This window comes from Eptesicus fuscus, chromosome 10, assembly GCF_027574615.1.
Source record: "Eptesicus fuscus isolate TK198812 chromosome 10, DD_ASM_mEF_20220401, whole genome shotgun sequence".
NCBI lineage: Eukaryota > Metazoa > Chordata > Mammalia > Chiroptera > Vespertilionidae > Eptesicus > Eptesicus fuscus.
In genome coordinates, this window is record NC_072482.1 from 32,551,055 (window position 1) to 32,577,500 (window position 26,446).

Below are 26,446 nucleotides of genomic sequence, written 5' to 3' on the forward strand. Positions count from 1 at the left end.
ATACTTTTTTTTAGTAGGGTTTTGGGATTTGTAAGTGATTTATTATACCATTTTCAGGTGAAGCCTGCCTTTACAATTATAATGGTGATAATTTTGGATGAAGTTTTTTATTCAGAAGGTACAATGTAAAATTCGTCTTTCTAGGAATGTATGATATAAAATAGGACAGATTGAATTTAATAGATATAGTAAATAATATTAATTTTAAAATGTGCTCTACCTAAATGGCAATTTATTTAAAAGAAGTATATGCTCCTTTCCAGACCCCCTACCCCCCCCCCCCCTTTTTGTTTTCTTTTTGCAACCCCTCTGCTCTTCCAAGCTCTGGAAAACTGAATTATAAATGTCAGAGAATAAGCAACTAGAATTCTGTCAGTGCATTTTTCTAAAGCATTTTTTATGTGAGAACCTAAAAGAAGTAATATTTAAATAACAGGAATGATGCTTTAATAATGGAGGCAACACTTATAGTATTCTGTTTTATGTTGACATTTCCTGGATACTTCTTTTGACTAGTTGATGCATGGCAGTAAGGATTGGGACTGAAAAAAATTTGATCCTAGTCTCCTCTGTAACTGATTCATTGTATTATCCAGTAGAGCAATCATATAACCTCTGTCTGCTTCAATTTCCTAGAATTGTGAGCCTCTAAAGCAAAGAGCATGGTGTTTGTAAGCCCTGCAGCATGTAGTTTCCAGTTTTGTTAGATGCAATCTGAGATACCTAAACAACTGATGCCTCCCACATACACACAAACCACATTTTACAAGACCAGTGCTCTAACCCCTGAGCTATAGGGCCCAGTCAAACCACATTTTAATGCCATCTATATATATGTAATATATATTACACACACACACACACACACACACACACACACACACACACAATACTAGTGGCCTGGTGCACGAAATTTGTGCGGGGGGGGGGGTGTCCCTCAGCCAGGCTTGCACCCTCTCCAATCTGGAACCCCTTGGGGGATGTTCCACTGCCGGTTTAAGCCCGGGGATCGGGCCTAAACCAGCAGTTGGACATCCCTCTCGCAATCTGGAACAGCTGGCTCCTAACCGCTCACCTGCCTGCCTGCCTGATCGTCCATAACACTCTGCCTGCTGGGCTGCTTGCCCCCAACTGCCCCCCCTTGCCAGCCTGATTGCCCCTAACTGCCCCCCCCCCCGCCAGCCTGCTCAACCCCAACTGCCCCCACCCTGCTGGCCTGCTCACCCCCAACTGGCTCTCCCTGCTTGTCTGCTCGCCCCAACTGCCCCCCCCCCCGCTGGCCTGATCACTCCCAACTGCCCTCCCCTCCTGGCCTGATCGCCCCTAACTGCCTCTGCCTCGGCCTCACCACCATGACTTTGTCTAGAAGGTCACCCAGTCTAATTAGCATATTACCCTTTTATTAGTATAGATTAGTATAGATAGATAGAGGCCTGGTGCATGGGTGGGGGCTGGCTGGTCTGCCCTAAAGGGGGTCCCAGATCAGGGTGCGGGTCCCCACTGGGGTGGCGTGGCCAGCCTCGTGAGGGGCTGAGGGCCGTTTTCAGGCTGGCCACACACCCTTCGGGGTGGGGGTCCCCACTGTGGGGCATGGCCGGCCTGGGTGAGGGGCTGAGGGCTGTTTGCAGGCTGGCCACACCCTCATCGGGGTGAGGGTCCCTGCTGGGGGTGGGGCAGGCCTGGGTGAGGGGCTGAGGGCTGTTTACAGGCTGGCCATACCCCCATCGGGGTGAGGGGCCCTGCTGGGGGTGTAGCCGGCCTGGGAGAGGGACTGAGGGCCGTTTGGGGGCAGTTTGTCCGGAAGGTCGTCCAGAAGGTCTCCCGGTCTAATTAGCATGTTACTCTTTTATTAGTATAGAAGATATTAGGCATGCAGTTTATAATATTTATATATAAAAATAAAATATTGAAGGTAATGTTTATCATTATAGTCATTAGGATGTTTTTTTTTTTATTTTCTGCTGATTACCAGACAACAGAGTTTGCTCTTCAAGACCAATAGAATAAATTTTCTTAAGTGTTCTATAGAGCCCTTACCTGTAGTGTCTTGATACTTGCAAACAACTAGTTTGTACCATACTCCTATTACTTCCTCAAAATTCCTTCTTCTGTTGTTTATTTTCCCTGGTTTTAATCTCCAAATAGTTTAATCTTCTAACTCTACTGATCTTTTCATTGCTGACTTTCCTTCTGCTGTATTCTACTTTTTAGAAATTATCTGAGCTTACTAATATCTTCCTTCTTACAAAATGATCCTTGAACATTGGTGATTGTCATTGAATCATTGTTTTCCCCTGTCCCAGCTAACAACCACACACCTGTGCACTTGCACCCAGTCAGTTTTTGGTAGTGGTCTCTTGTAGAAATGACATTATTTCACATCACTACTTCCTTTCAGATTTTATACCTCTTTTTTTTTTTTGTTCTAATTGCGATGAATAGCATCCCTAGTACAACTTTAGTTTGGTATAATGTACACGTATGCCTTATTCCTAAGTATTTTTTTTTCCAAAAAAGTGTAATGACCTACATTAAAGACTATTATATATAACTAGAGGCCTGATGCATGAAATTTGTGCACTGGGAGGGGGGTGTCCCTTAGCCCAGCCTGCACCCTCTCCAATCTGGGACCCCTCAAGGGATGTCTGATTGCTGGCAGTTGGACATTCCTCTCACAATCTGGGACTGCTGGCTTCTAACCACTCGCCTGCCTGCCTGCCTGATTTCCCCTAACCACTCTGCCTGCCAGCCTAATAGCTCCCTAACTGCTCCCCTGCCAGCATGATCGTCCCCAACTGCCTTCCCCTGCGGGGCTGAGTGGACTGGCGGACTGAGGCTGGATGAGGCGGGGCTGAGGGGACTGGGTGCCGCTATCTTGTGTCTGTGGGCGCCCCATCTTGTGAGGGTGTGGCAGTCAGTTAGCATATTCCCTCTTTATTGGCTGTGGGCACCGCCATCTTGGGGGGTATGACGGTCAATTAGGATATTCACTCTTTATTAGATAGGATGTGTATAGTCCTATCATTGAAAATAAGATATCGCTGATTGTAAGGTAAACCTCCAATTTACAGACTAATAAGAAAAATATTATTTATTATAAGATAACATCAATTATAAGACCTGTTACTACTTCATACATGTTAAAATATGAAGAAAAATGTAACAAGGTCACATAAATGAGATGTGGCATGTATAGTAGATACTGTTTTTAGTCTTACTAATTTTTTTTGTTAAAATTTCCATGTATTGTTTGCTTGATAAACTTTTCAAATTTTTTTACTTTCATAGTTTTTGTGAGCTGTTTCTAAGTTAATTTTTGCTTCATTGCATATATGATGCAAATTAAGAAATTATCTTTTCTTGGTCTAATTCTTTCTAATTGCTTAATGTCTTTATGACCACATAACTTGATTATCTCTACTCTACTTTCAAATTCCCACCATGGCACAAAGACTCATCATCATTTGAATATTTGAGATGGGAAACATTTTTTCTCTTTTTCAAAAAGAGCAAGCTGTATTGAAAATTTCTCAACTCTTCTCCTGCCACACAGAATTACATATTAGCACTATGCATAACTAACTTCCTGGTAGGATGTGTCATGATGTAATATAGTCCTCTGACCCTGTCTTGTCAATTCATTTTATACAGACTTTTTCTCATCTCATATACTTAAAAAATTTATTTTAAAATTATAGTTGACATATGATATTTTATTAGCATCAAATACATTTTTGAAACTTGGGTTTATTTTGCCTTAGCTTCTGTTTTTGTTTTTTTTTTCTTCTCTAGAACTAAATAAAAACACAAAAATTATTTTTCCCAGCCCCCTATTACTTCACTTTCTCATTGTCTCTAGAAGAATGACTTACAAATCACGTTTAATTTGAGAGAATATGTATGTTGAGGTGGGGTTGAGAGCCATAAGTTAGGGTATATTAGTATTTTGCATACCTTAAAACTCTCAGTTGGGAGAAATGTCACTATTTTTTTTATTTGAAGGAAGATAAACTCTGTGTATCCTTGAGGCCCACAACTCAAGGTCAACATTCAATAATCTGTTAAATCTGAATTGCCTTTTCCAGGATTTGGGGGGTAGGGGGTAGGGAGAGAGCAGAGAGGTGGAGGGAGGTGTTCAGGAAACCAGAAAAATAAAAGGAATTATAAAAACGGGTTTTTCTACCAATTAAAACGTTTTAAGGAACTCAAGCCATATGTAAATAATGTAAAATAATAATAGAATAATGCTTTGTTTATAAGTGTTAATTTAATTTTTAATGTAATAGATTATCCAAGAAGTACTATATGGCTAGTTTTTACTCATAGATGATACTGAAATGTAATTAAACTGGTTGAAATTATTTTCAAAAACTCTTGGGGTTTATAGATTTTAGGGAGGAAGATCTATGAACTCCTGAACTTGTATGTAAAATTTGGCCATTGGGCACAGTTTTTTTGTTTGTTTGGTAGGGAGAGGATCCATAGCTTTCAGCAAAATCTCAAATAAGTTAATAACTCCAAAGAAATTAATCCACTTATATAGAGGTCAGCACTATTTCTCTTTTATCTGCTTTCCATAGTGATCTTGAGTATAAATCATGAACCCCCAGAGTATTTTGAAAATCAAAACAAAGAAAATTTGATCTTGAGTTGTTTACTTTGAAAATGGTGGTGTTGTTCAAGTGGTATATTTAAAACAATAATACTGCACATGAACAACCCTAGGAATTCACTTGTAGGAAATAGTGAGTATAAATGAAGATGCTATTATATGCACAGAAAAAGGCATTAGAAAACTGGATCCATATATGTTGAAAAAAATGTGAAGGATTAGAAATATGTTCTTATTTTGAACATAGTACTTCCATAATTGTGACTTAAATCATTTTTTTAAAGTGAAGTATATGTACTAGAAATAAACGTTACCTTGTATATGTATATACTAGTGGCCCAGTGCATGAAATTTGTGCGGGGGGGGAGGGGTGTTCCTCAGCCCGGCCTGCACCCTCTCCAATCTGGGACCCCTCAAAGGATGTCCTACTGCTGGTTTACAGGGACCGGGCCTAAACTGGCAGTTGGACATCCCTCTCACAATCTAGGATTGCTGGCTCTAGCCGCTCACCTGCCTGTCTGCCTGCCTGATTGCCCCTAATCACTCTGCCTGCTGGCCTGCTCGTCCCCAACTGCCCCCCATGCCAGCCTGCTCACCCCCAACTGCCCCCCCTGCTGGCCTGCTCACCCCCACCTCCCCTCCCCACTGGCATGCTCGCCCCCAAATTGCCCCTCTGCTGGCCTGCTCACTCCAAACTGCCCCCCTGTCCTGATCACCTCCAACTGACCCCCACTGATGGCCTGCTCACCCCCAACTGGCCCCCCTGCTGGTCTGCTTACCCCCAATGGCCCCGTCCCCCACCAGCCTGATCACCCACAACTGCCGTCCCATCCTGGCCTGATCACCCCCCAGCGAGCCAAGCTCACAGCCCCTTCTTCCTTCCTTCCTTCCTTCCTTCCTTCCTTCCTTCCTTCCTTCCTTCCTTCCTTCCTTCCTTCCTTCCTTCCTTCCTGCCTTCCTCCCTCCCTTTCTTCCCTTCCTTCCCTTCCTTCCCTTCTTTCCCTTCCTTTCCTTCCTTTCCTTTCTTTCTTTCCTTTCTTTCTTTTTTTTTTTCCAGTGCCTCCTTGAGTGGAGGCCAGGGCCGGCTGGAAGCAAGTACCTGGGATTTATTTATCTTCTATAATTGAAACTTTGTAGCCTTGAGCGGAGGCCAGGGCCAGCCAGGGCGGGCGGGAAGCTTGGCTTCCTCCATCACTGGGGAAACCCAAGCCTCCTGCTTGCTCCAGCTCCGTGGCCGCCACCATCTTGGTTGGGTTAATTTCCATACTCGCTCCTGATTGGCTGGTGGGCGTGGCTTGTGGGTATAGCACAGGCATGGTAAATTTGCATGTTTCTCTTTTATTAGTGTATATGTGTGTATATATGTGTATATATGTGTGTGTGTATAGGAATTACTTTTTAAAAAAATATTTTTACTAGAGGCCCGGTGCACGAAATTTGTGCATGGGTAGGGTCCCTGGGCCTGGCCGGCGACTAGGGCCGATATGTGGGGGGACTGGCAGGGTGATCGGGGCCCCCACTCGCACCCGCCTTGGCTGGCCTGGTGCCGCCCACTCGCTGGCCCCGCCCCCTGACGCTGCCACCAGTTGGGGCCTGCGGGCTGGGGGCAGCTTCTGCATTGAGTGTTTGTCCCCTCGTGGTCAGTGCATGTCATAGCAACTGGTCGTTCCGTCGTTTGGTCGATTTGCATATTAGGGTTTTATATAGATAGATTTATTTCAGAGAGGAAGGGAGAGGGCAAGAGAGATAGAAACATCAATGATGAGAGGGAATTATTGATTGGCTGCCTCCTGCACATCTGACACTGAGGGCAAGTGCACAACCCGGGTATGTGCCCTGACCTGGAATTGAACCATGACCTCCTGGTTCATAGGTCGACGCTCACCCACTGAGCCACACTGGCCAGGCAGGAATTACTTTTAAATGCTCGTGTGAATAATGCAAATACTTGATTTTTGTTTTTATTATAGTGCATGCAGGATATGGGAAATACTAAAGCAAGACTACTCTATGAAGCCAATCTTCCAGAGAACTTTCGAAGACCACAGACAGATCAGTATCCTTTTATACTTCTTTATTGTGGGTTTGTAAAGAATGAACTCATTTTTATAGTTCATATTTTAACTATGCTTAGGAAGATGTGGAAAGATGTGAACTTTATCATACTGTTGCTCATTAAAGATAAAACTTGCTTTGTCCTGGGCTGTGCTTTGTATATAGTAAATTTTTGTTAGGAATCTGGTAATACATGATCTACGTGGTATTTTTATGTAATTTTTACTATGTATAAAATATTATACCTATTCTTCTTGATTGATCTCTATTTCTTTTATTTTTCATTAAAATTTTATTTACATATTTATTCTGAGAGTTGGGGAGAAAGAAGGATTGATTTGTTGTTCCACTTATTTAAATGGTTGCTTCTTGTATTTACCCTGACCGGAGATCAAACTCTATAACCTTGGCATATTGGGCCAATGTTCTAACCAACAGAGCTTCCTGGCCAGGGCTGTGATTTCCACTTCTTGATTGGAGAGTTTATTTTAGACTGTTTATTAAAGATTTATTTGTGTATATCGTAAATATTTAAAAAAATCTTTTCCAAAGGGATTTTCTTTGATCACCTTTATATTGTAATTATATTTATGTGAAGTAGTTTGGCATGTATACATTTAAATGGCAAATTACGTATTTAGTGTAAGTGGAGTACTGAAGTAATTTATGCTAATATTCACTACTGATATTCCATATTTGCATAGGTTGCACAACTGTATTTACTTTACAAATCTGTTCTAATAAATGAATAGAATATTTTCTCACAGGCATTTTAATTAGGATGTTTTCACATTTGCTAAAGATAAACATTTGATTCTGTAGGATTTCTTAAACTCCTATTGAAGTTTGAGAAAGCAGCTTATCAAAATTGTGCTGCTCTATAAAGAATAATATCTAATTGATTGTAGGCATTTGTGATTCTATCCATAGGTGACATTTGCAGTTTTGACAGTAAAATGTAGTTTCTTAAAAATCAGTTATATATTAGTTATATATTATCCACTTGTGTACCAAAACAGTTTGAATGGTCAAACAGTGAAAAAAAAGATGATCTTTTCACACATGAGATATAGGTCATTATATATATTTTCATATTTATGTAGAAATCTTTTAAGTTATATTAAAAAAATTAGTATTTGTATTTGACTTTTTCTGTTTCTGCTTCCCCACCTCCTTCCCACACATTTAGCAATCTGGTATCCAAGGCTATTTTTATTATAGCAAGATCCTAGGGTAAGAATGGGAGGTATATTTCAGACATAAAAATTGTATGAGAAGTATTAAAGTGTGAAGAAACATAACATTTTAAGGTCTTGATGTGACAAGATTTGTTTTGTGGGTTAAGTGGCAGTAGAAGCTTATTTTCCAAATTATGAAGAATTTTTAATACTATGTAGAGCAGTTTAGACCTCATTTCATTGGCCTAAAGGGTTGAAGGATTTGAAAAACCTCGAAGGATTTTGAAGCAGGAGAAACATTGAAAAACATTAACTTCTCCACAAGGAAGATTAGTTGAAGGAGATCTTGGGGTCAGAGAGACCATAAAGAATATTTAGTATAGCCCTGAAGTGAGTAATAAGATATAAATTAAATAATGACATTGAAAATAGAGAGCAGGCAATTGGGAAGATTAGAAGGAAATTTGGGTAAGTAGGAGCAGTTGGGTTAGGTTTAGATTGGCTTTGTTTCTGAGAAAAATACTGAGATGACCCCAGATATTCTAGCTTGGCTGAGGTTCTGTGAAATTCAGTGGAGAGAAGGAATTCAGTACCAATGAAAGTTTAAGGGTTAGAAATGAAAGATAATGAGCCATGCTTTATTACTTTGGGCAGGTTGAGGTGTGTGTTGGACACATACTTAGAGATACCCATTTAGTAACTGGAAACATTAGTCTGCACCCTAGAAGAAAGAAGAATGCTTATTTGATTTTTCAAATTAAATGTGACTACTACTAAAGCATTTACAAATTATGGTCATATTTATATGAGGTATTGACCTCTATTGTTCACAATGAGTATGTTCTTTTTTCTCTTCCCATTTGTGGAGATAAAAGTTGTCTCTACAATGAAAATTGCTCAATTCATCCACAAAGGGCCAGCTTTTTTGATGGTTTCATCTTTTTTTTGTTAGAAAAATATAATATGAATTTAGATTTATAATTATGAGCAAACTTAACATTTAGCTGATTTACATGTAAAATAATTTATGTAAATATAACATTGCATTTTATGAAAATCTTGGCACACTTGTTAATTTTTGGTATAAAATTGGCTGCCAAAATGCTCACATATCTAAATAAGCAGCCTTTTAGCAGCCCCAGCACTTTACACTTGAAAGGGTCGCCAAGGCTACTTTGAAAATAAAGGTGCCCTCCAAATTTGACATTCTTCTTAAGATTTTAAAGCATGTATTATTATTACCAGAAATTAACGGATTGATTCACAAATGAACTTGTGTTGAACAATAACATTCTGAAAAGGTAGATATCAGACATTCCTAGTTTTGAATCACAACTCTCCTTTGTACTGTACTAGTAGAATCCCAGAGAACTTCTAAAACTTTCTGTGCCCCAGTTTTAGATGTAAATGGCACTTACCTTATAGGTTAAGAGGAGAAAAAAAAGATAATGTAAAGTGCCTTTAACATAGGTTGTAGAAAACTATCTTTAAAAATCGGCTTCAGTCATTTCACTTATTTTAATGAATTGAATGTTTAGATTTTCTGTCTTGCCACTATGAAAGGCCTTTGAGTGCTTTCATAATGCCTCAACTCTTTTATATCCACTGAGTAGTGATCTGTCAACTCTTTCTATTATCTATTGCCTCAACTGTCAATTTTTAAAAGGCTTTTGTTAACTTCTAATATGGAGTTACTGACTGAAAATACATTTTTTGACTGAAAATACATTTTTTTACTGTTTTAGGTAACTTTTCTTTTGAACAGAAGAGTGTCTTAACCTGGGGATCCACAGAGATTGTATTTCACAGTAATTCATTTCCTTTATAAGTCTATGTATTTTATTTTATGCATTAAGAATCACTATTCCAGAAAGGAGTTCACAGTTTTTACCTGTGGGGTTCATTGTACTAAAAAGGTTAAGAATCCTTGATGGAAGAATTTCCATTTAGTGATAAAGCAGTAATTGAGTGGAAAGAGAAGTCATCTATATCAGATAACTCCCAATTCTCAAATCCCACTAGAAGTGGCTCACTCCATCAATAGGAAAGACTAATTTAGCTACCTTCAGAAACATTAAATAGTAATCTTGGCTTTAGCTTCTTGACTTCTTCCCCATTTCTCAGATTTGGGGGAGAAAAAAAAATTGGCGACCACTCAGAGGCAGCATGTATATTGGGAAAAAATATAAGTAGTACAATCTCAATCGTTTGATGTTTCCAAGTTCCTGATTCTTTATCTATGATGTGAAAATAATAATATACACATTACTAGGCTGTGGAAGGATTAAAGGAAAGAAACTATGGACAACACATAATGTCTGGTATACTGCGGGTACTGTATGGGTATTTGTTTCTTTATACTGAAAATCCAAAATGAACCTTAATTGAGTTTAGAATTTGGGGAAGATGGAGTTGAGCTTAGGAATGTCATGGAATGGGAAATACAGTTACTTTCCTTTCCAGAATTGGGTTGAGTGGTTTTGTTGGTTGGGGGAAATTTCCTGAAAGAGACCAACTTTTTTGGTAAAAAGAAAAGTAGATTATATAATTTAGTTATAGAAATAGTGTGAGAGGAAAACATAGACTGAGGAGTAGGAAAAATGAATTTAGAATTTAAACTTTATGGAGAGGAATGAATCAAGGGGTGTGTACATGCCTCTGAGCTCATGCTTTTCCTTAAGTTATTTGTTTTCAGAGCAGTGGAATTTTTCATCAGAGATAAATATGAAAAGAAGAAATACTATGATAAAAATGCTATAGCTGTTACAAATGTAAGTAAAATCTTCATCTGTCACTAATTTAAGTTTGTTCAATAAATCTTGAACTTTAACATACAATACCACTCAATTTATTTATTGTAAAAATATACTAGTTATATACTTTGTCAAATTTGTATATTGGAATTTTTTGTCAAATACGTTAATGAGCTCTCCTGGAGCAGAACTCTTGATTTAGAAAGGAGCATATTCTAAGAGTTTAATAATTGTCTAAATGGTGTTTATTTCCAGAAAAATAAAGCCAATAATTGAACAAAGGGGGAGAGGAAATTATTTTACTACATTCTGGAAATTTGTGTAAAATGAAAAGGCCAATTTATCCTCCCCTAAGGGCTTTAGTGGACCTGTTAATTGATTATTATCAAGCCTTTTGATAACTAATAGTTGAACCTTACTAAAGTGATCAAATATATATCACTGTTTTTCTAAATGTTTTTTTTTCTGATTATATTTTCCCATTCCAGTTAGTTATAATTTAAGACTAATTGTCTTTATTGATGTGATCATTTTTTTGGCCTTTGATTTTTAGATTAATAAGCAAGCTATAAGTTAGTTAATCTTGTGGTTAAGTCTGGCAAGCAATTTAGAGACAATGATTTCATCTCATTTTATATGCAAACTGGGTTTTTCTTTTCAGTCCATAAGGAGAAGCAATATACTAAAATATTTAATAAAATACTAACAAAGTAAGGATATTTTAATATATTGTCTTTGACCATGAAAAATCTTGTTAAAAAATGTTCTATCATATTGTTAATATGTATTTTTGAGCAAAGATACCCTGTGTGTAGAGTTTGGGCTGCATTTACAATGAATGTAGGAGAGGAAATCTTTTGAAAGACTGACAAAAATTGACTATATTGAGAATGACATTTATAATGTGATAACTAAGTTTAGTTATAGCATTTTGGGGAAAAGAGGACTAACTTTTAAGCAAGTAATATGTTTTCATGTGAAATTTTAAGAAATCCTTTTAGCATGTTTTATAAAATACTAGAGGCCTGGTGCACGAAATTTGTGCACTTGGTGGGGGGGGGGGTCCTGTGCCCTCTCGCAGTCCAGGAGCCCTCAGGGGATGTCTGACTGCCACCACCGCCGCTGCACTCACCAGCCGTGAACCCGGCTCAGGGCTTCTGGCTGAGCGGCGCTCCCCCTGTGGGAGCACACTGACCATCAGGGGGCAGCTCCTGCATTGAGCATCTGTCCTCTGGTGCTCAGTGCACGTCATAGTGACTGGTCGTTCCGCCTTCGGTTGATTTGCATATTAACCTTTTATTATATAGGATACTGCTTTACATTAAACATTCTTTGTAATATTCTAAACTTTAAAAAAATTTATTGGAATGACAGTTAAAATTATATATGTTTCAGGTGTACAATTCTATAATACATCATCTGTACAGTGTATTGTGTCTGTATTGTTCACCATCCCAAGTCAAGTCTGTTTCTATCATCTTTTATCTTCCCTATGCCCTCTTCTACCTCCCCCATCCCTTAAACTTTTAAATTAAATCTATATTTATAGTATTTTTTCTTCATGAGAACAGTATAGAAATTACCTTTATATAGTAATGCATACGAAAATGGTTTTACCTTTAAATGATAGCTGTTGTTATGGAATTGTTTTTCCCCCCCTCAGGTGTGACAATGGTATAATACTTAGTTAAGATAATTTTTTCATCAAAAAAGATGTATTTTGTGATACCAGCAGTCAGCAAAATAACATCAAATTTATATATGAAGAGCACATCATAAGAGATTTTGTGTACCAGGCCTCTAGTATTGCAATGATTATTTAAAGTTTTCACATGTATCTTCAACATCAGTGTGTGTCATTACTAGAGCCATTTTTGAGTTATTTAACTCAGTGTTTTTAATTTAAAAAGTTTTAGTTACAGTTGACATGCAATATTATTCATTTCAGGTGTACTAGTATGTCATAGTGATTAGATATTTACATACCTTAAGCGATTACCCCAATAAGTCTAGAATCCATCTGACACCATGCATCGTTATTGCAGTGTTGTTGACTTTATTCCCTATGCTGTACTTTACATCCCTGTGACTTTTTATAACTGGCAATTTGTACATCTTAATTTGTTCCTTTTTTTCACTCATCCCTAAGTTCCCCTCCCATCTGGCAACCATCAAAATGTTCTTTGCATCCATGTATAACTAATTTTTAATAGGCTCAGTGAAGCCTAGCAGCTGAGAGACAGAGCGGGGGTGGGGGGGGGTCAACAAACATGGTACACTGTTTTGGTGAATATTAGTGAAGTTCATAAAGATGTTATTCTATGATTTTTTACATTTTTTTAATCGTTTTGAAAATAAAAATTCAAGGTAAAAGATTTTATACTCGAGTTTATATTATTTTATTGTTTATTTTTAAAAATTTATCCTTATTGTTGAGAGTATTACAGATGTCCACTTTGTTTTTTTTCCTCCCATTGACCCCCGTCCTCTGCGCACCTGTTCCTGCCAAGCCTTTGCCACACTATTATCTGTGTCCATGGCATATATGCATATAAATTCCCTGCTTAATCTCTTCCCTCACCCCATTGCCCCCCCTCCTTTTCTTCTGAAATTCATCAGTCTGTTCATGGTTCTATGTCTCTGGATCTATTTTGTTCATTAGTTTATTTTGGACCTGGAGAGTATTATGCTAAGAAAATAAGCCAATCAGAGAAAGATAAGTATCACATGATCTCACTCATATGTGGAATCTAATGAACAAAATAAATTGAATTTATATTACTAATGTAATGAAAATTCAGAAGAGTTCACAAGAATCATATTTAACCCAAGATACAATGTATTATACCTCATCATTAATAAGCAAGGTAATGATTTTTTAGGTTTATATTCTAGTAATATTAAATTATTTCTTCCTCTTTCATGGCAATAGATTTGCAAGTAACTAATCTTATATATTACTAGGAATTACATTATATAGTTATATCCAGTGTTTTTTCTTCATTAATAAATTGTACATTAATTCAAATAATTTTTGATTACATATTGGTCACAGTCTCCTAGGATACTGAAATAAGAGGACATTACCTTTTTGAGAGAGATTTAATTTCATAGTGGGGATGAGACTAGGTTAAAAAAATAAAACATAATATAAAACAAAATATAAGTATCTTAAATATAAGGTGCTAAAGGAATGCTATGGCACTTAAGGGGATATCTATGGAGGGACATTTTGAATATTGGTTGTACTCTGGTAAAGAGATGCCTTGAGTGGCTATTAAGCTTCATATAGCTGTTATTCCTATATTAAATGACTCCAAATTGCTCTACCTTTATAGTTTTTGTGTCTGATTTTTAGAGTTTTTCTGTCTTCTCTTATTTTAGCTGTTACTTTTCAGTGTTGCCAGTATGTGTTACTGCTTGTATTATTTTCTTATTTTAAACAAGAGTAAGTGCCTGAAAAGGTGACCCTGCTTCTCTGTGTAAGACAGTAATTTTTTAATCTTTTAAAAAACACACTGATACATTTCTTGCCCTTCTGAACATAAACATTTCAGAACGTTGTGGCAAAATACAAAATAATAAACTACAACAGAACAGTGGCAAAGAGTTGGCTGTTCTCCCCTCCCCCAAATATTGCCCTCTTGCCTCTCAGGCCATTTAATGAGTTTGTGAGCTACACCCCACGTGAATCCATAATGTGGAGTATAAAAGGGGCCAGGATGGTACTTCCTTCATCCCTAGGGATTTGTCTTGTGAAGAGTGGCTTTAGTGAACTGTTAATAAACATGGTGTCTAGTTATATAAACATGATACTTCTGAGAAAGTAGGGAGGTTTTTATGTGCTGCTTTTATGGAAGGAGTTTGTGATATAGGCCATATGATTTTGAGTGCTGTTTAGCACCATAAGCATGAATTAAGGGAGAAGGTTTAAAGGGTGGAAAGTGAAGTTCAGATAAAGACAAAAACAAAGGAAAATATGTTCCAAGTAAAAAGGTTTTTCTAGAATTTTTACTGGTTTGTAACCTCAAACAACAAAAAAAGAATTTTTTTTTTAATCTTTTAAAGTAACTGCGTGGTGCTGGGCACCAGTGTGGGCATATCCTATCAACCCTCATTCATATCAATCCTCACTATTTTCCCTCCCTCGCTTTTGAGGTCTGTGGTAGGGTTTTATTTTGATACTAGATATGAAATGACAGAGATTGGTTGTTGAAGTTTCCTTGGATTATAACTTCCCTTTTTTGTTCAGTTAGTCATAAACAACAAACATTATTGAATGTATACCATCTGCAAGGCACTGAGATTCAAATGGTATATTTGTCCAAAAGTAGCTTACCCTCAAACATTATCAACCTGTACATGTACAATGACCAGAATGTGGTAACTGTTATGACAGAAGAATAAAAGTACTATGGGGACACAGAATTTAGGTAGCACTAATTTCCACTAGAAGACTTTTTAAAGGAGGTATGTTTAAGATTATCCTTAATAAGAAAGTAAGATTTCAGAGAAAATAGGATGAGTGTTAATAATGTAGGAAGGCTGAGGGCACATATTATCCCATCTATGCTAAAATTACATGAAGAGGAAAGAGAGTTCAGGTTTATTATTTGGTGTTTGGGTTTGGTGAATAGTCTACAAAACTGTCTTGTCTAGTGAGTGTGAAGGAGGGCTATCTGGAGTGGGTAGATGATGTGAGAATAAATGCATGAGGAAGTAAGTCTTGAAAGACAAGTAGGGATTGTATAGAGGACTTGAATACCAGACTGCTCAGGATGTTTTTTGTTTTTTTTTTTAATTTTTATTAAGGAATAGTTATTGGATTAATTTTATTTTGCCACTTAATAAATTACTGGAAACTTAGTGACTTAACACAGATTCACCATCTTACAGGTTCTAATAGTCAATCTGGGATGGGTTAGTCTCAGCTCTAGATATTCCCAGACTGAAATCAGAGAGTTGGCTGGGGTGTAATCTTTTCTGTTTAAAACAAAAAAAAAATCATAAATATTCACTTAAAGTAAGATGACCGTCATTGACCGGCTGCCTCCTGCATGCTCCCTACTGGGGACTGAGCCCACAACCTGGGAATGTGCCCTCACTGGAAATCAAATCTTGACCTCCTGGTTCATAGGTCAATACTCAACCCCTGAGCCACACCAGCTGGGCTACAATGAATTATCTTGAATTAATAACCCTCGGCGTGTGTGTGTGTGTGTGTGTGTGTGTGTGTGTGTGTGTATGTGTGTGTTTTGTCACCTGTGTCCTTGACCATAATTGAACCCACGGCCCTTCAGTCTGCAGGCCGATGCTCTAACCACTGAGCAACCGGCTAGGGCCCTCTTTTATATTTTTATATTCAGCTTTACATGAGTTTGGGCAAAAAGGTCCTTTTTTGGTTGTTAATCCTCACCTGAGGACATTTTGACCATTGACTTTTACTTTAGAAAGAGTGGAAGGGAAGTGGGGTGGGGGGAGAGAGAGAGACAGAGAGAGAGAGAGAGACAGAGAGAGACAGAGAGACAGAGAGACAGAGAGACAGAGAGAGAAAGAGAAAGAAAGGCATCAGTGTGAGACAGCACATTGATTGGTTGCCTCCTGCATGTGCCCCCACTGGGCTGGGGATCGTACCTGCAATCCTTGACTGGGAATTGAACCCCAGACCCTTCCGTTTGCGTTCAACCCTATAACCAATGAGCTACTCCAGCCAGGGCATGGGCAAAAAAGTTCTTTATGATAGGTTATCATCTTAACTGTTTTTATGTGTTTTATCTCTTATTTTCTGCATAAAGTAGCAATTAAAGATTGCTTGCAAGTAAATTTCCAGTGGGAAAACCAGCTTTGAAGCCATCTTTTAAGATGCTGTTTGATTTCTAACATATTTTCTTCTATGTGTAATTTCCATTAGTAGTCACTAAATGTCTTGTTTGCACAATTATAACAATGTGCAAGGAAAAAATAACCCTGAAGTTTATGAACTCGGATTGTGATTCAGAAATTGCAGCCATAACCAACTTAAGCAGATTGGATTTGTCATTTCACAATGTTATTTTGACATTACATAATGACCTTTCTGTAGCAGTACCTTTAATTTTTAAATTCCTCATAGGCACTGTTGATATGACTGGGTAATAGAGAGATGTCATTTTTATGGCTCCAAAGATGTACATATTTGGTAAATGTATTTCAGTTATATTTTGGCAGTAAAGAGAGCAGGAAGATAATGTTTCTATTAAAGTGATCAACTACATATATAGAAATTCAGTAGGAACATGTGTGAGAAGGCTTTTAGATGAAATCCTTTTTCATGTATAAATGCCTCTGCTGCATATATAACTGTCTCATAATGCTCTGGGGTAATTCAGCAGGTACAGCTTTGGAAATGGTGTTTGTGTGTGATCTTAAAGAAGGAAGTGTATAAATTGCTTTATAAGTCCATCTGCTGCTTTGCTGTTATATTGCATTAATCCACTTTTTTTTTTTAATATCCCAGCCTTTTTCCCCCTGTTTTCTTAATCAGTAGATTAAAACTTTAATTTCCCCTACTTCAGATCTGTTTTATTTTCCATTCTTAAAACAGTTACTATAAGTTAAAAAACACACAAACTCATTTGTACCTTCTTGCTACTTGGGACAATATGTTTTCATACATTAGTATTTCAATAGTAATATTGACTAAAAGTGAACCCCTGGCAAAGCTTAATTATGTTTTAAATACTTTCAGTATGACCTAGTGTTAGTAAATTTTATATCCTAGTGAAATCCATTTTTAATCATTCACTATTCTGTAATAAATATTTTATTTTAAGAAATTTTATGTGGAAATTAAAAAAGCAATACATTCTTCTTGATGCATTCTTTTCCTTTGTTAACATATTCCTAAGTACTTCTGTATTTCAGCAATACATGGGTTTTTTTCTTTTTCTTTCCTGTACCTATCAGTTCTGATTACCTTCTTTTTGTTTTTTTCTCTCCTGACTTTTCATCTGATTCCACAGATTTCTTCCTCTGATGCTCCCCTTCAGCCTTTGGTAGCCTCTCCTTCTCTACAAGCTGCTGTTGAGAAAAGCAAATTGGAGGTATGCTAGTATTTTAGCCAGCTGCATTATGTAGTGTTCAGTGGTAAATGAACTTCCTTTCTCATTATGCCATACATAATTTGGAATGCTGTAATAGTTGTTTAAATTTTGTAATGGTCTTCAGTATTAAATATGTTAAATACAACTATTTCCAAAATATTTTCCTATGCCACAGGTAGGATTAAAGAGCTTTAATTTATATTTAATTTAAAAATCACTGATTTATTGGTACCATAGGTATATCTCAATATTTAAGAAGGAATTAACTTTTCTGTTTTTTCCATTACTGCCTTATACTTAACGTTTTTAATAGTTGCTGTTGAAATCTTTGATTTATTAGTAAAATCTGATTGAAATGTTTTGTTTCTATGATTCTGTTGTTATAATCACTTAAAGACAGTTAATGTTTTTTTAAGGATTAGTAACAGTCATGTGTGTAGTATAGAATGTATGTAGTATAGGATCATGAGTTTACAATAATCAATGATAATTTTTAGACTGTGTTTGGGTAGCAGTGGTTAAGGGTACATGATGCTACCATTATGGATTTTTTTTAAAGCCATCCCTGCACATATTTCAGGTTTAAAAAATTTTTTTACTCTTTACCTTTTTCATTTGTTATCATGAATTCATTTGAGATATTGTTTGAACTAACACTTTCTCTGTGTCTACCCCTTGATAAGTGGTGCACTAGACATGGAGGATACACAGGCAAATAAGATATGGCCCCTGACCTCAAGGAGCTTGTAGTCTAATGGTGAAAAATAGATAATTAGGTAACTTTACAGCTTTCTAATACAATATAATATGTGCTGTGAAAGACATGCATTCATTGTGCTGCAATTAATACAGGAGTCATACTTTTGATGCATCTTAAACTCTTAATAAACATTAGCTACAAGGATGAGAGTACATTCCAAGTAGAGAAAGCATCTTGTGCGGGAAAAATCTGTCAGCAAAGTGGAATGTTTGGGGATTTGCAAATAAAATGACATGGCTGGAACAGGCATAGGATAGGGACAGAAGTCAGAGAGGAGTCTTCTTGTGAGCCTGCTGAAGGTAATTCAGCAGGCCCTGGCACTTTAATAAGTTCTAAGGGTAAAAGGGATAACCAGATCTGGTTTTTATGTCATAACACAGCTCTACTGTTTCTGTGGAGAGTGAATTTTGTGTTGATGGGTGTGGAAAAGGCTGAGAACCTGTTGTTATAACCCATGAATAAAATGATGGGAGCATGTGCTAAAATGGAGGCTGAGGGAATGAAAAGGAGACTATAGTTTTATCTTGAGAAGATAGAATCTGTGGGAATTAGTAATCGATGGAATATGGAGGTACTTTGGGGAAGATTTGATGACTCCCAGTTTCTGTCTTGAGCATTTTAATAGATGATGATGATACTGAGTGAGAAAAGGATAGAAGCTGAGGAGGAGTAACAGGTTTGAGGAGAGAAAAGGAAGGGAGATGAATTAAAAGTTGTATCTGTTTGAGTATGAGATGACTGTAGAACATCCAAGTGTCTAAGTAGGTGGTTGGATATATAGGTCTTTCAGTTCAGAGGAAAGAGCCAACTGGGAGGGAGGGAAGAAAGGAAAAGCATTTTATAATATACTAGAGGCCTGGTGCACGGATTCGTGCACTGGTGGGGTCCCTCGGCCTGGCCTGCGCCCTCTGGCAATCTGGGACCCCTTGGGGGATGTCGGACTGCTGGTTTCGGCCTGATCCCTGCAGGGTCAAATGGCCGCTTAGGCTTTTATATATATAGATAAAGAATTTTTGCATATTTCATTTATTCTTCACTTAGAAAATGGGGATACTATTATTTACCTCATAAAGTTAGGATTAAATGAGTCAAAGTAGTGTTTAGCATATGGTAAGGGATCAGTAAGTGTTGGCTGTTGTAAGGAAAAACAATACCAAATAACAATGATCCACTGGACGACACTGAGTAGTAAGACTTGAGAGTTTGGTCTCTGTTGTCCCATGACCCTGCCATTGATTAGCTGTGTTGTTTTGTGCCTTACTTTCCTAAGATTTTGTTTCTTCGTTTGTAAAACAACAACGACAGTTGTTTCCAGACAGTTATTATAAAAATTAAATTAGAAAATAAGGTGCTTATTACACTGCCTGGCCCATGGGAACTTTTATTATATCTCTTCCGTTATAGCCTAGTAATTGCCAGTATTACCTTTTCTGATTTACAAAGCAAACATTCTTTTGTTGAAAGCGGTTGTGTCAAACACCATTTTAAAGGCACAGGTGCAAACTCAACCTTTAGGCATTTAGATTAACTTTTGTGTGATATTATTCTGCCTTTCCTAGGTTCATCAGTTTATATTTTTGTGTTTACTACCAGGAAACTAAGGTTCGATCAGTACCCATTTGCAGTAGTGATTCAATTCTGGGTTTCTACACATCTCTCCTCTGTAATGCCTATGAATAATGCTCTTTGTTTAATCTTTATTTTTATTTTTTTTAGGATTTTTTGAATTAAATGTATTGGGGTGACATTGGTTAATAAGATTACATAGATTTCAAGTGTACAATTTTATGATACATCATCTGTATATTGCAGCGTGTGTCCACCTTCCAAAGTCAAATCTACCATTTTCATATATTTGACCCCCATAATATATTCTTTTTACTCCCCCAATCCCTTTCCCACCGGTAACCACCATACTGTTGTCTGTGTCTATGAGTTTTTGTTTTTCCTGTTTATTTGTTGCTTTCAGTTTTATATCCCACATATGAGTGAAAGCATATGGTTTTTAACTTTATTATTTATTTCACTTTACATGATCTTCTCAACATTTATCCATGTTTTTATTTCATTTTCCTCTTTTTGGCATGTTTGTGGTCCTTTAGTTTTTAATATTATATCCTATTTCATCCTTCTTGAAATTGCAAATTGTGAACATCATGATACCATTATAGTTTACCTTGACTGTTGGAATACACTTAACTAGTAAGTTGGCTCTGGTCCCAAAATACTGTATCTATATTTACCTTTTTTTTTTTTCATGAGAAAATAATTATATTTGCTATTTTAAAAATCACAATACTGTGTAGTGATAGACTGAAAATATTTTGTGTCATCTCAAAAAAGTGAAGTGATTGTACTGTACCTTTCCCCTTTATATTTACGTTATAATCTGTCTTTATCTGTGTGATAGGAATTGTATTCATCAGTTAGTTTATTTTTTCTTCTTATTCAAATTTGAACTTTTTGGTTGCTATTAGGAAGCTTATGTAAAGATGCAGTGAGACTTTATTGAATAGAGGTCTCATTTGTTTAATTACATAAATTCTAACATATCAAGTTTTAAATGTCTAACCTCCATCGTTTTTTTAAGAAAAGATATATTTTTTTAAAAATATATTTTTATTGATTTCGGAGAGGAAGGGAGAGGGAGAGAGAGAAACATCAATATGAGAGAGAATCATTGATTGGCTGCCTCCTGCATACCCCCTATTGGAGATTGAATCCACAACCAGGGCATGTGCCTTGATCAGAATTGAACCTTGACCTCCTGGTTCATAGGATAATGCTCAACTACTGAGCAATACTGGCTGGGCAAGAAATGATATTCTTAAAAAAATTTTTTTTATTGATATGAGAGAGAGAAACATCGATTTATTGTTCCACTAATTTATGCATTCATTGGTTGCTTCTTGTATCTACCCTGACCGCAGATTGGACCTGCAACCTTGCGGTATCGGGATGACACTCGAACCAACTGAGCTAACTCTGAGGGCCAAGAAAAGATGTTCTTTATTGTGTTATCAATATATAACCTCATTGAGAATATGAATTTGCTGTTTACTTTTATATTTCAGTATCACCAGATATTGTCATCATTGAAAATTTGTACCTTTCTCAAATGACAACTCAAACTAATAAAAATGTGTTAAGAGCTGACATTTTTTAAAAAGTAAACTTAGCAAAACTTTGGGCTGTGTTTTAGAAAGAAAAGGAAAAAAAAAAAGAAGAGAAAAAGAGAGAAAAGGAACCAGAAAAGCCTGCAAAACCTCTTACAACTGAAAAGGTAAAATTTCCTTTTTTTTTAAAAAAAAAAAAAATCTATAAAGACTATCATTTTATTTGCATACTTATATGAGAACTAGAGGCCCAGTGCACGAATTTGTGCACAGGTGGGGTCCCTTTGCCTGACCAGCAGTTGGGGCTGATCGGGCCTTCTGGTCCCAGTTGGGGCTGATCAGGGCCGGCTGGCCAGGGGGAGGGACTGCAGGAGGTTGGCCGGCCGTAGGAGGTTGGTTGTTGGAACGCACTGACCACCAGCGGCCGCTCCTGCATTGAGCATCTGCCCCCTGGTGGTCAGTGCGTGTCATAGCTACCAGCTGGTCATCCGGTCGTCCGGTGGTAATGGCTGCTTAGGCTTTTATATATATATATATATATATATATAGATGAGTTTTGGGATATTCACAATATGCAAATAATAATTCTTTGAACAAGTATTTGTTGCGTGATTACTATGTGCTAAGTATGTCCTATTGATAGCTTGTTCTATATGATTTGTAGTCAGTTATATATGTGTGGGTATAGATAACATGAGTTCCTCAAGGCAAGTATTCCCTTATTAATGACATAAAGAATGGCATTTTAGCTTACTGGTATATGCACAGACTTCACTAACGTTCAAAGAATGTAAAAGACCCAACATATCTGAAAGGGCCTTCAGGAAAGACTCCATGCTTAAGGTTAGCATTTAAACTAGATTTTGAAGTGTAGGTAGATAAGGTGGAAGGCAGGAATATATCATTTGGACTGAACACCTTGAAGGATAGGCATGGAAACTGGAAACAGACAAAGTAACTATGCTTAGGAAAAGAGGACTAGAGGAGTTTGAAGATATATATCTATGATAGAAAGTAGTGAAAAAGTAGTCCAAAACCGTAGATTGCGCTCAAATTGTAGAAGATCTTAAAGTTGGGTTGATTCTTTATTGGAGGAAAGGCTGTGGGAAGCATTTTTACTTGCCTAAAGCAGACGATACAACTAGTTCACAAGGGTTCTTTTGGAAGATTATTTTGGCAGTGATCTGCAGGATAGATGTGATTAGACAAACTAGAAGTAGACAGAACATTAGATTGTTTATAAATAATTATGGCTGCTTGGCTTTGAATGCATTTCACCATAGAACTATGGAAACATGGTAGGGGGATTGTCAGTAGAGGGAGCATTCTTGATTTTCTTATTGAAATTTTAAAAATTGACTTTATGAGGGTATAAATTACATACTACAAAGTATACAGTGTGAATATGTACTGGTTCTTTCTCTGTCATTTGGTAGAGTCTCTGCATTCAAAGAGTTATAAACAAGCCTTCAGCAAGTTAAGATGTACTAAGCATCCAAAGACTCCTCAGTTCTTCATGTAGCAGTCAGTTCCATCCACCATCTGATTCTTCACCTGTCTTCCTAGCAGTCTCCCTCCATTGTTCATACAGTCAGGCTTGTCCATTGTTACCTAAACAAACCCTCCTTCTTTAAATTGCTTTTCCAAAAATCTCCTTTCCTCTCCCCACCTCTTACCTAAAGCTTACTCATTCTGTTGTTTCCATGCAGCCCTCTAAACATCCCAACTAGATACGTTTTCTCCCTTCCTCAAAATTCTGCTATTTCCTTCAAGTACTTAGGTTTTATTAAATCAAGGTCATGCCTCATCTGTAATTCTTGCTTAACCTGCAGAGGTCGAGGACTCCTGCTGCTCATGGTAGGAGCCTATGAGAGAATACTCACACAGAGGGAAAAACTTTAGTTTCTATCAAAATTTTGTGGTCAAGATAGTGCACAGTGTGTAAAAAGAAAGATATTTAAAATTACAATGGGAAATCGAAAGAAAAATAGCACAAATAAAGAAGCTTTACTTCACATATAGGCATTTTTCGGTATGTTCTGAGCTGATTTTTTGAGGGTGTATATAATCAATCTACAGAGGAGAAACTAGTAGTAATATCGGTGAAAATATAGGGTGGGGCAAAAGTAGGTTTATAGTTGTGAGTACATGAAACAGTTTATTCTTGTATTATTTTTTTATTATTGTATTATTTTGCATATGAACAACTGTAAACCTACTTTTGTCCCACCCTGTAGTAGCAGTAGTAGCCAGAATAATATCATCATAAATAGTAGTTGGCTTTATTGGTCATCTGCTTATACCAGGAGCTATGCCACATGTGCAATTTTTATGTACAGTTGTATATGTACAACTTATATATAAAGTGACTACCCATGTATCTACTGCCTAAAATAGGAAATAGAACATGGCCAGCACCCCAGAAGCTGTCTCCCATAACTCTTTCCAATAAAAAAAAATCACTTCTCCTCAGAGATAATCATTTCCTTGCATTGTAGAAGTAGTTTCACCTTTGCTGCATGTGTTTCTAAGTTATGTGATTTGTTTTTCTCTATTTTTTGAATGTATGAATGGAATAATGCCATAAATATTCTTGTTTTTTGCTTTTATTAGTCAACCTTTTTTTTTCTTTTTTTTTGGTAAGGGTCAATTGTGTTGTGTATAATTACAGTTTATTCAGTTAATTGGCCCTCACTCCAGAATCGCTGATTTAAATTCTACATCCATGAAACTGGGTCTTGATAGAAGAACAAAAGCGTGTCTGCTGCATGACTCACTGGAGAGCACCAGTGAGAGAAAGGCTTCTCTTGGGTGTGAACACAAATCCTTTTCTCAGCAGTTTTACTCAGACACTGAAAGGAAATGATATAGTTATGTATATGAAAAAAAGTTTGTGATAATGCCATTAAGTGGGAGGTAAAATATAAGATCAGTTAAAACCAAAATCAGCCATTTCCTTATTAGAAATGATCTAAAGTAAAATTTATCTTGTAAAATCACAATTCTTTTAATCTAATTCCTATTTGATTAGAACCACCTGCATTTGGAGGCAAACTAGAACAGAGTGTTTGAATAAAAATTTGATTAGAATCATAGACTTGAGCCACAGAAAGCATTGGCCCTATAACTTTATCATAAACTTTAGCCATAAACTTTATCATCTTCTGGAGTATCACTTTTGTGGTACTTAAAAAAAAGGATCCCAAATTCATCAAAATTTAGCAGGGCCTGAACACTGGGAAAAATGAAAAGATACTAGTAAGTCTAATTGCTTATAATAAAGTAGAAGTGGCTAAGCTCTTCATAGTCTGGCCATTACCTGTTTTCATGTTTTGTTTTAGTTAATCCTTTCCCAAATCTATATAATTTCCAGGGAAACTGAGTAGATATTTTCTTCTGAACATTCTATTGCCATGTTATTAAGTACATGAAGTATGGCATATATTTTGGTTACATTTTAGCTGAATGTTCTACTTATCTGGGTTATAATCTTTTTTCTTCTAGTCATGCTATTTCAAAAATTATTTTTTAATATGACATTTAAACTTTTAAAACAAGGTACTGATTTATTTTACCTGTAGTGGTAATGTGTTGAACTGATCTGTGGTAGTGTTGAATGGGAAAGTCACAGGCACTAGACTAGTAAGTCAATATACTAGAGAGTACTGAGAAAAGGTCTGCTTGTCCAAGTGGGTAATGATGAGCCACCAATGCACATCCTACATAATAATAGACAAATATGCAAATTGACCATACCTCCGACACGCCACAAGCCATGCCCACCATCCAATCAGAGCGAGTATGCAAATTAACCCAACCAAGATGGTTACAGCCACAGAGAGCAAGGTTTCCTAGGTAACAGAGGAAGCCAAGCTTTCCGCCTGCCCTTGCCAGGCCTAAGCCTCCACTCAAGCCACAAAGTTTCAATTATAGAAGGTAAACAAATTCAAACAGAAATGGCGGCAGAACGGAGCTTGAGAGAGCAGGCCAGGGTTGCCGGCAGCAACAGGGGAAGCAAAGCTTTCCGTGCACCCTGGCTGGGCCCACCCGCTTAAGCTACAAAGTTTCAATTATAACCCCAACAGAAATGGCTGCCAGCCGCGGAGGGAGCCCCAGGCTTGGCTCCGCTCCAGGCTACAAAGTTTCAACTGTAGAAGGAAAATAAATTCCAGATACCAGGGCCTCCGCTTGGGTTGCCAGGGGTCGTAGCCGGCCTGCAAACCACCACAGGCCCCTCGCTCAGGCCGCCCCACGCCCCAAGGGAACCCCCACCTGATCCGGGACACCCGTCAGGGCAAACCAGCTGGCCCCCACCCCTGTAACCAGGCCTCTATCCTACCTAATAAAAGAGTAATATGCAGATTGATCATCACTGTAACACACAATATATCTGCCCCCATGTGGACACAAGATAGCCACCACAAGATGGCTAGCAGGAGAGGGCAGTTGGGAGGCACCCGGCCTGCAAGGGAGGGCAGTTGAGAAGGACCAGGCCTGCAAGGGAGGGCAGTTGGAGGTGATCAACCCTGCAGGAGAGGGCAGTTAGGGGTGACCAGGTCGGCAGAGGAGGGAAGTTGGGGGCAAACAGGCTGGCAGCAGAGTGGTTAGGGGCAATCAGGATGGCAGGCAGGCAAGCAGTTGGGAGCCAGCAGTCCCAGGATTGTGAGAGGGATGTTCGACTGCCCGTTTAGGCCCGATCCCACCGGGGGGTCCCTCGAGGGGTCCCAGATTGGAGAGAGTACAGGCTGGGCTGAGGGACAACCCCCCGGTGTGAGCGGCGGCTCTGCCGCCGGCAGCAGGTGCAACCAGGGCTGGTGCCAGCAGCAGGTGTGAGTGCTGGGTGGGACCATAGCATGCAGGAGCAAAAAATTTTCAGTAACCACCAGAGAT

The 26,446-nt window shown here is 37.7% G+C and overlaps 1 protein-coding gene across 5 annotated transcripts in view; it reads left to right on the forward strand.

The window, feature by feature from the left end:
* Window positions 1-26,446, forward strand: part of SMAP1 (small ArfGAP 1) — a 142,547-nt gene that overhangs the window by 69,076 nt on the left and 47,025 nt on the right. For 3 of the 5 annotated variants that reach the window (XM_008140179.3, XM_028152279.2, XM_054721689.1), the window contains exons 3-6: window positions 6,583-6,668; window positions 10,541-10,616; window positions 17,600-17,680; window positions 21,643-21,723. In XM_008140179.3, coding sequence (XP_008138401.2) covers window positions 6,583-6,668; window positions 10,541-10,616; window positions 17,600-17,680; window positions 21,643-21,723 — 324 coding nt within the window. The remainder of the gene's footprint in view (window positions 1-6,582; window positions 6,669-10,540; window positions 10,617-17,599; window positions 17,681-21,642; window positions 21,724-26,446) is intronic. The other 2 variants (XM_008140248.3, XM_054721690.1) reach the window with 2 other exon arrangements.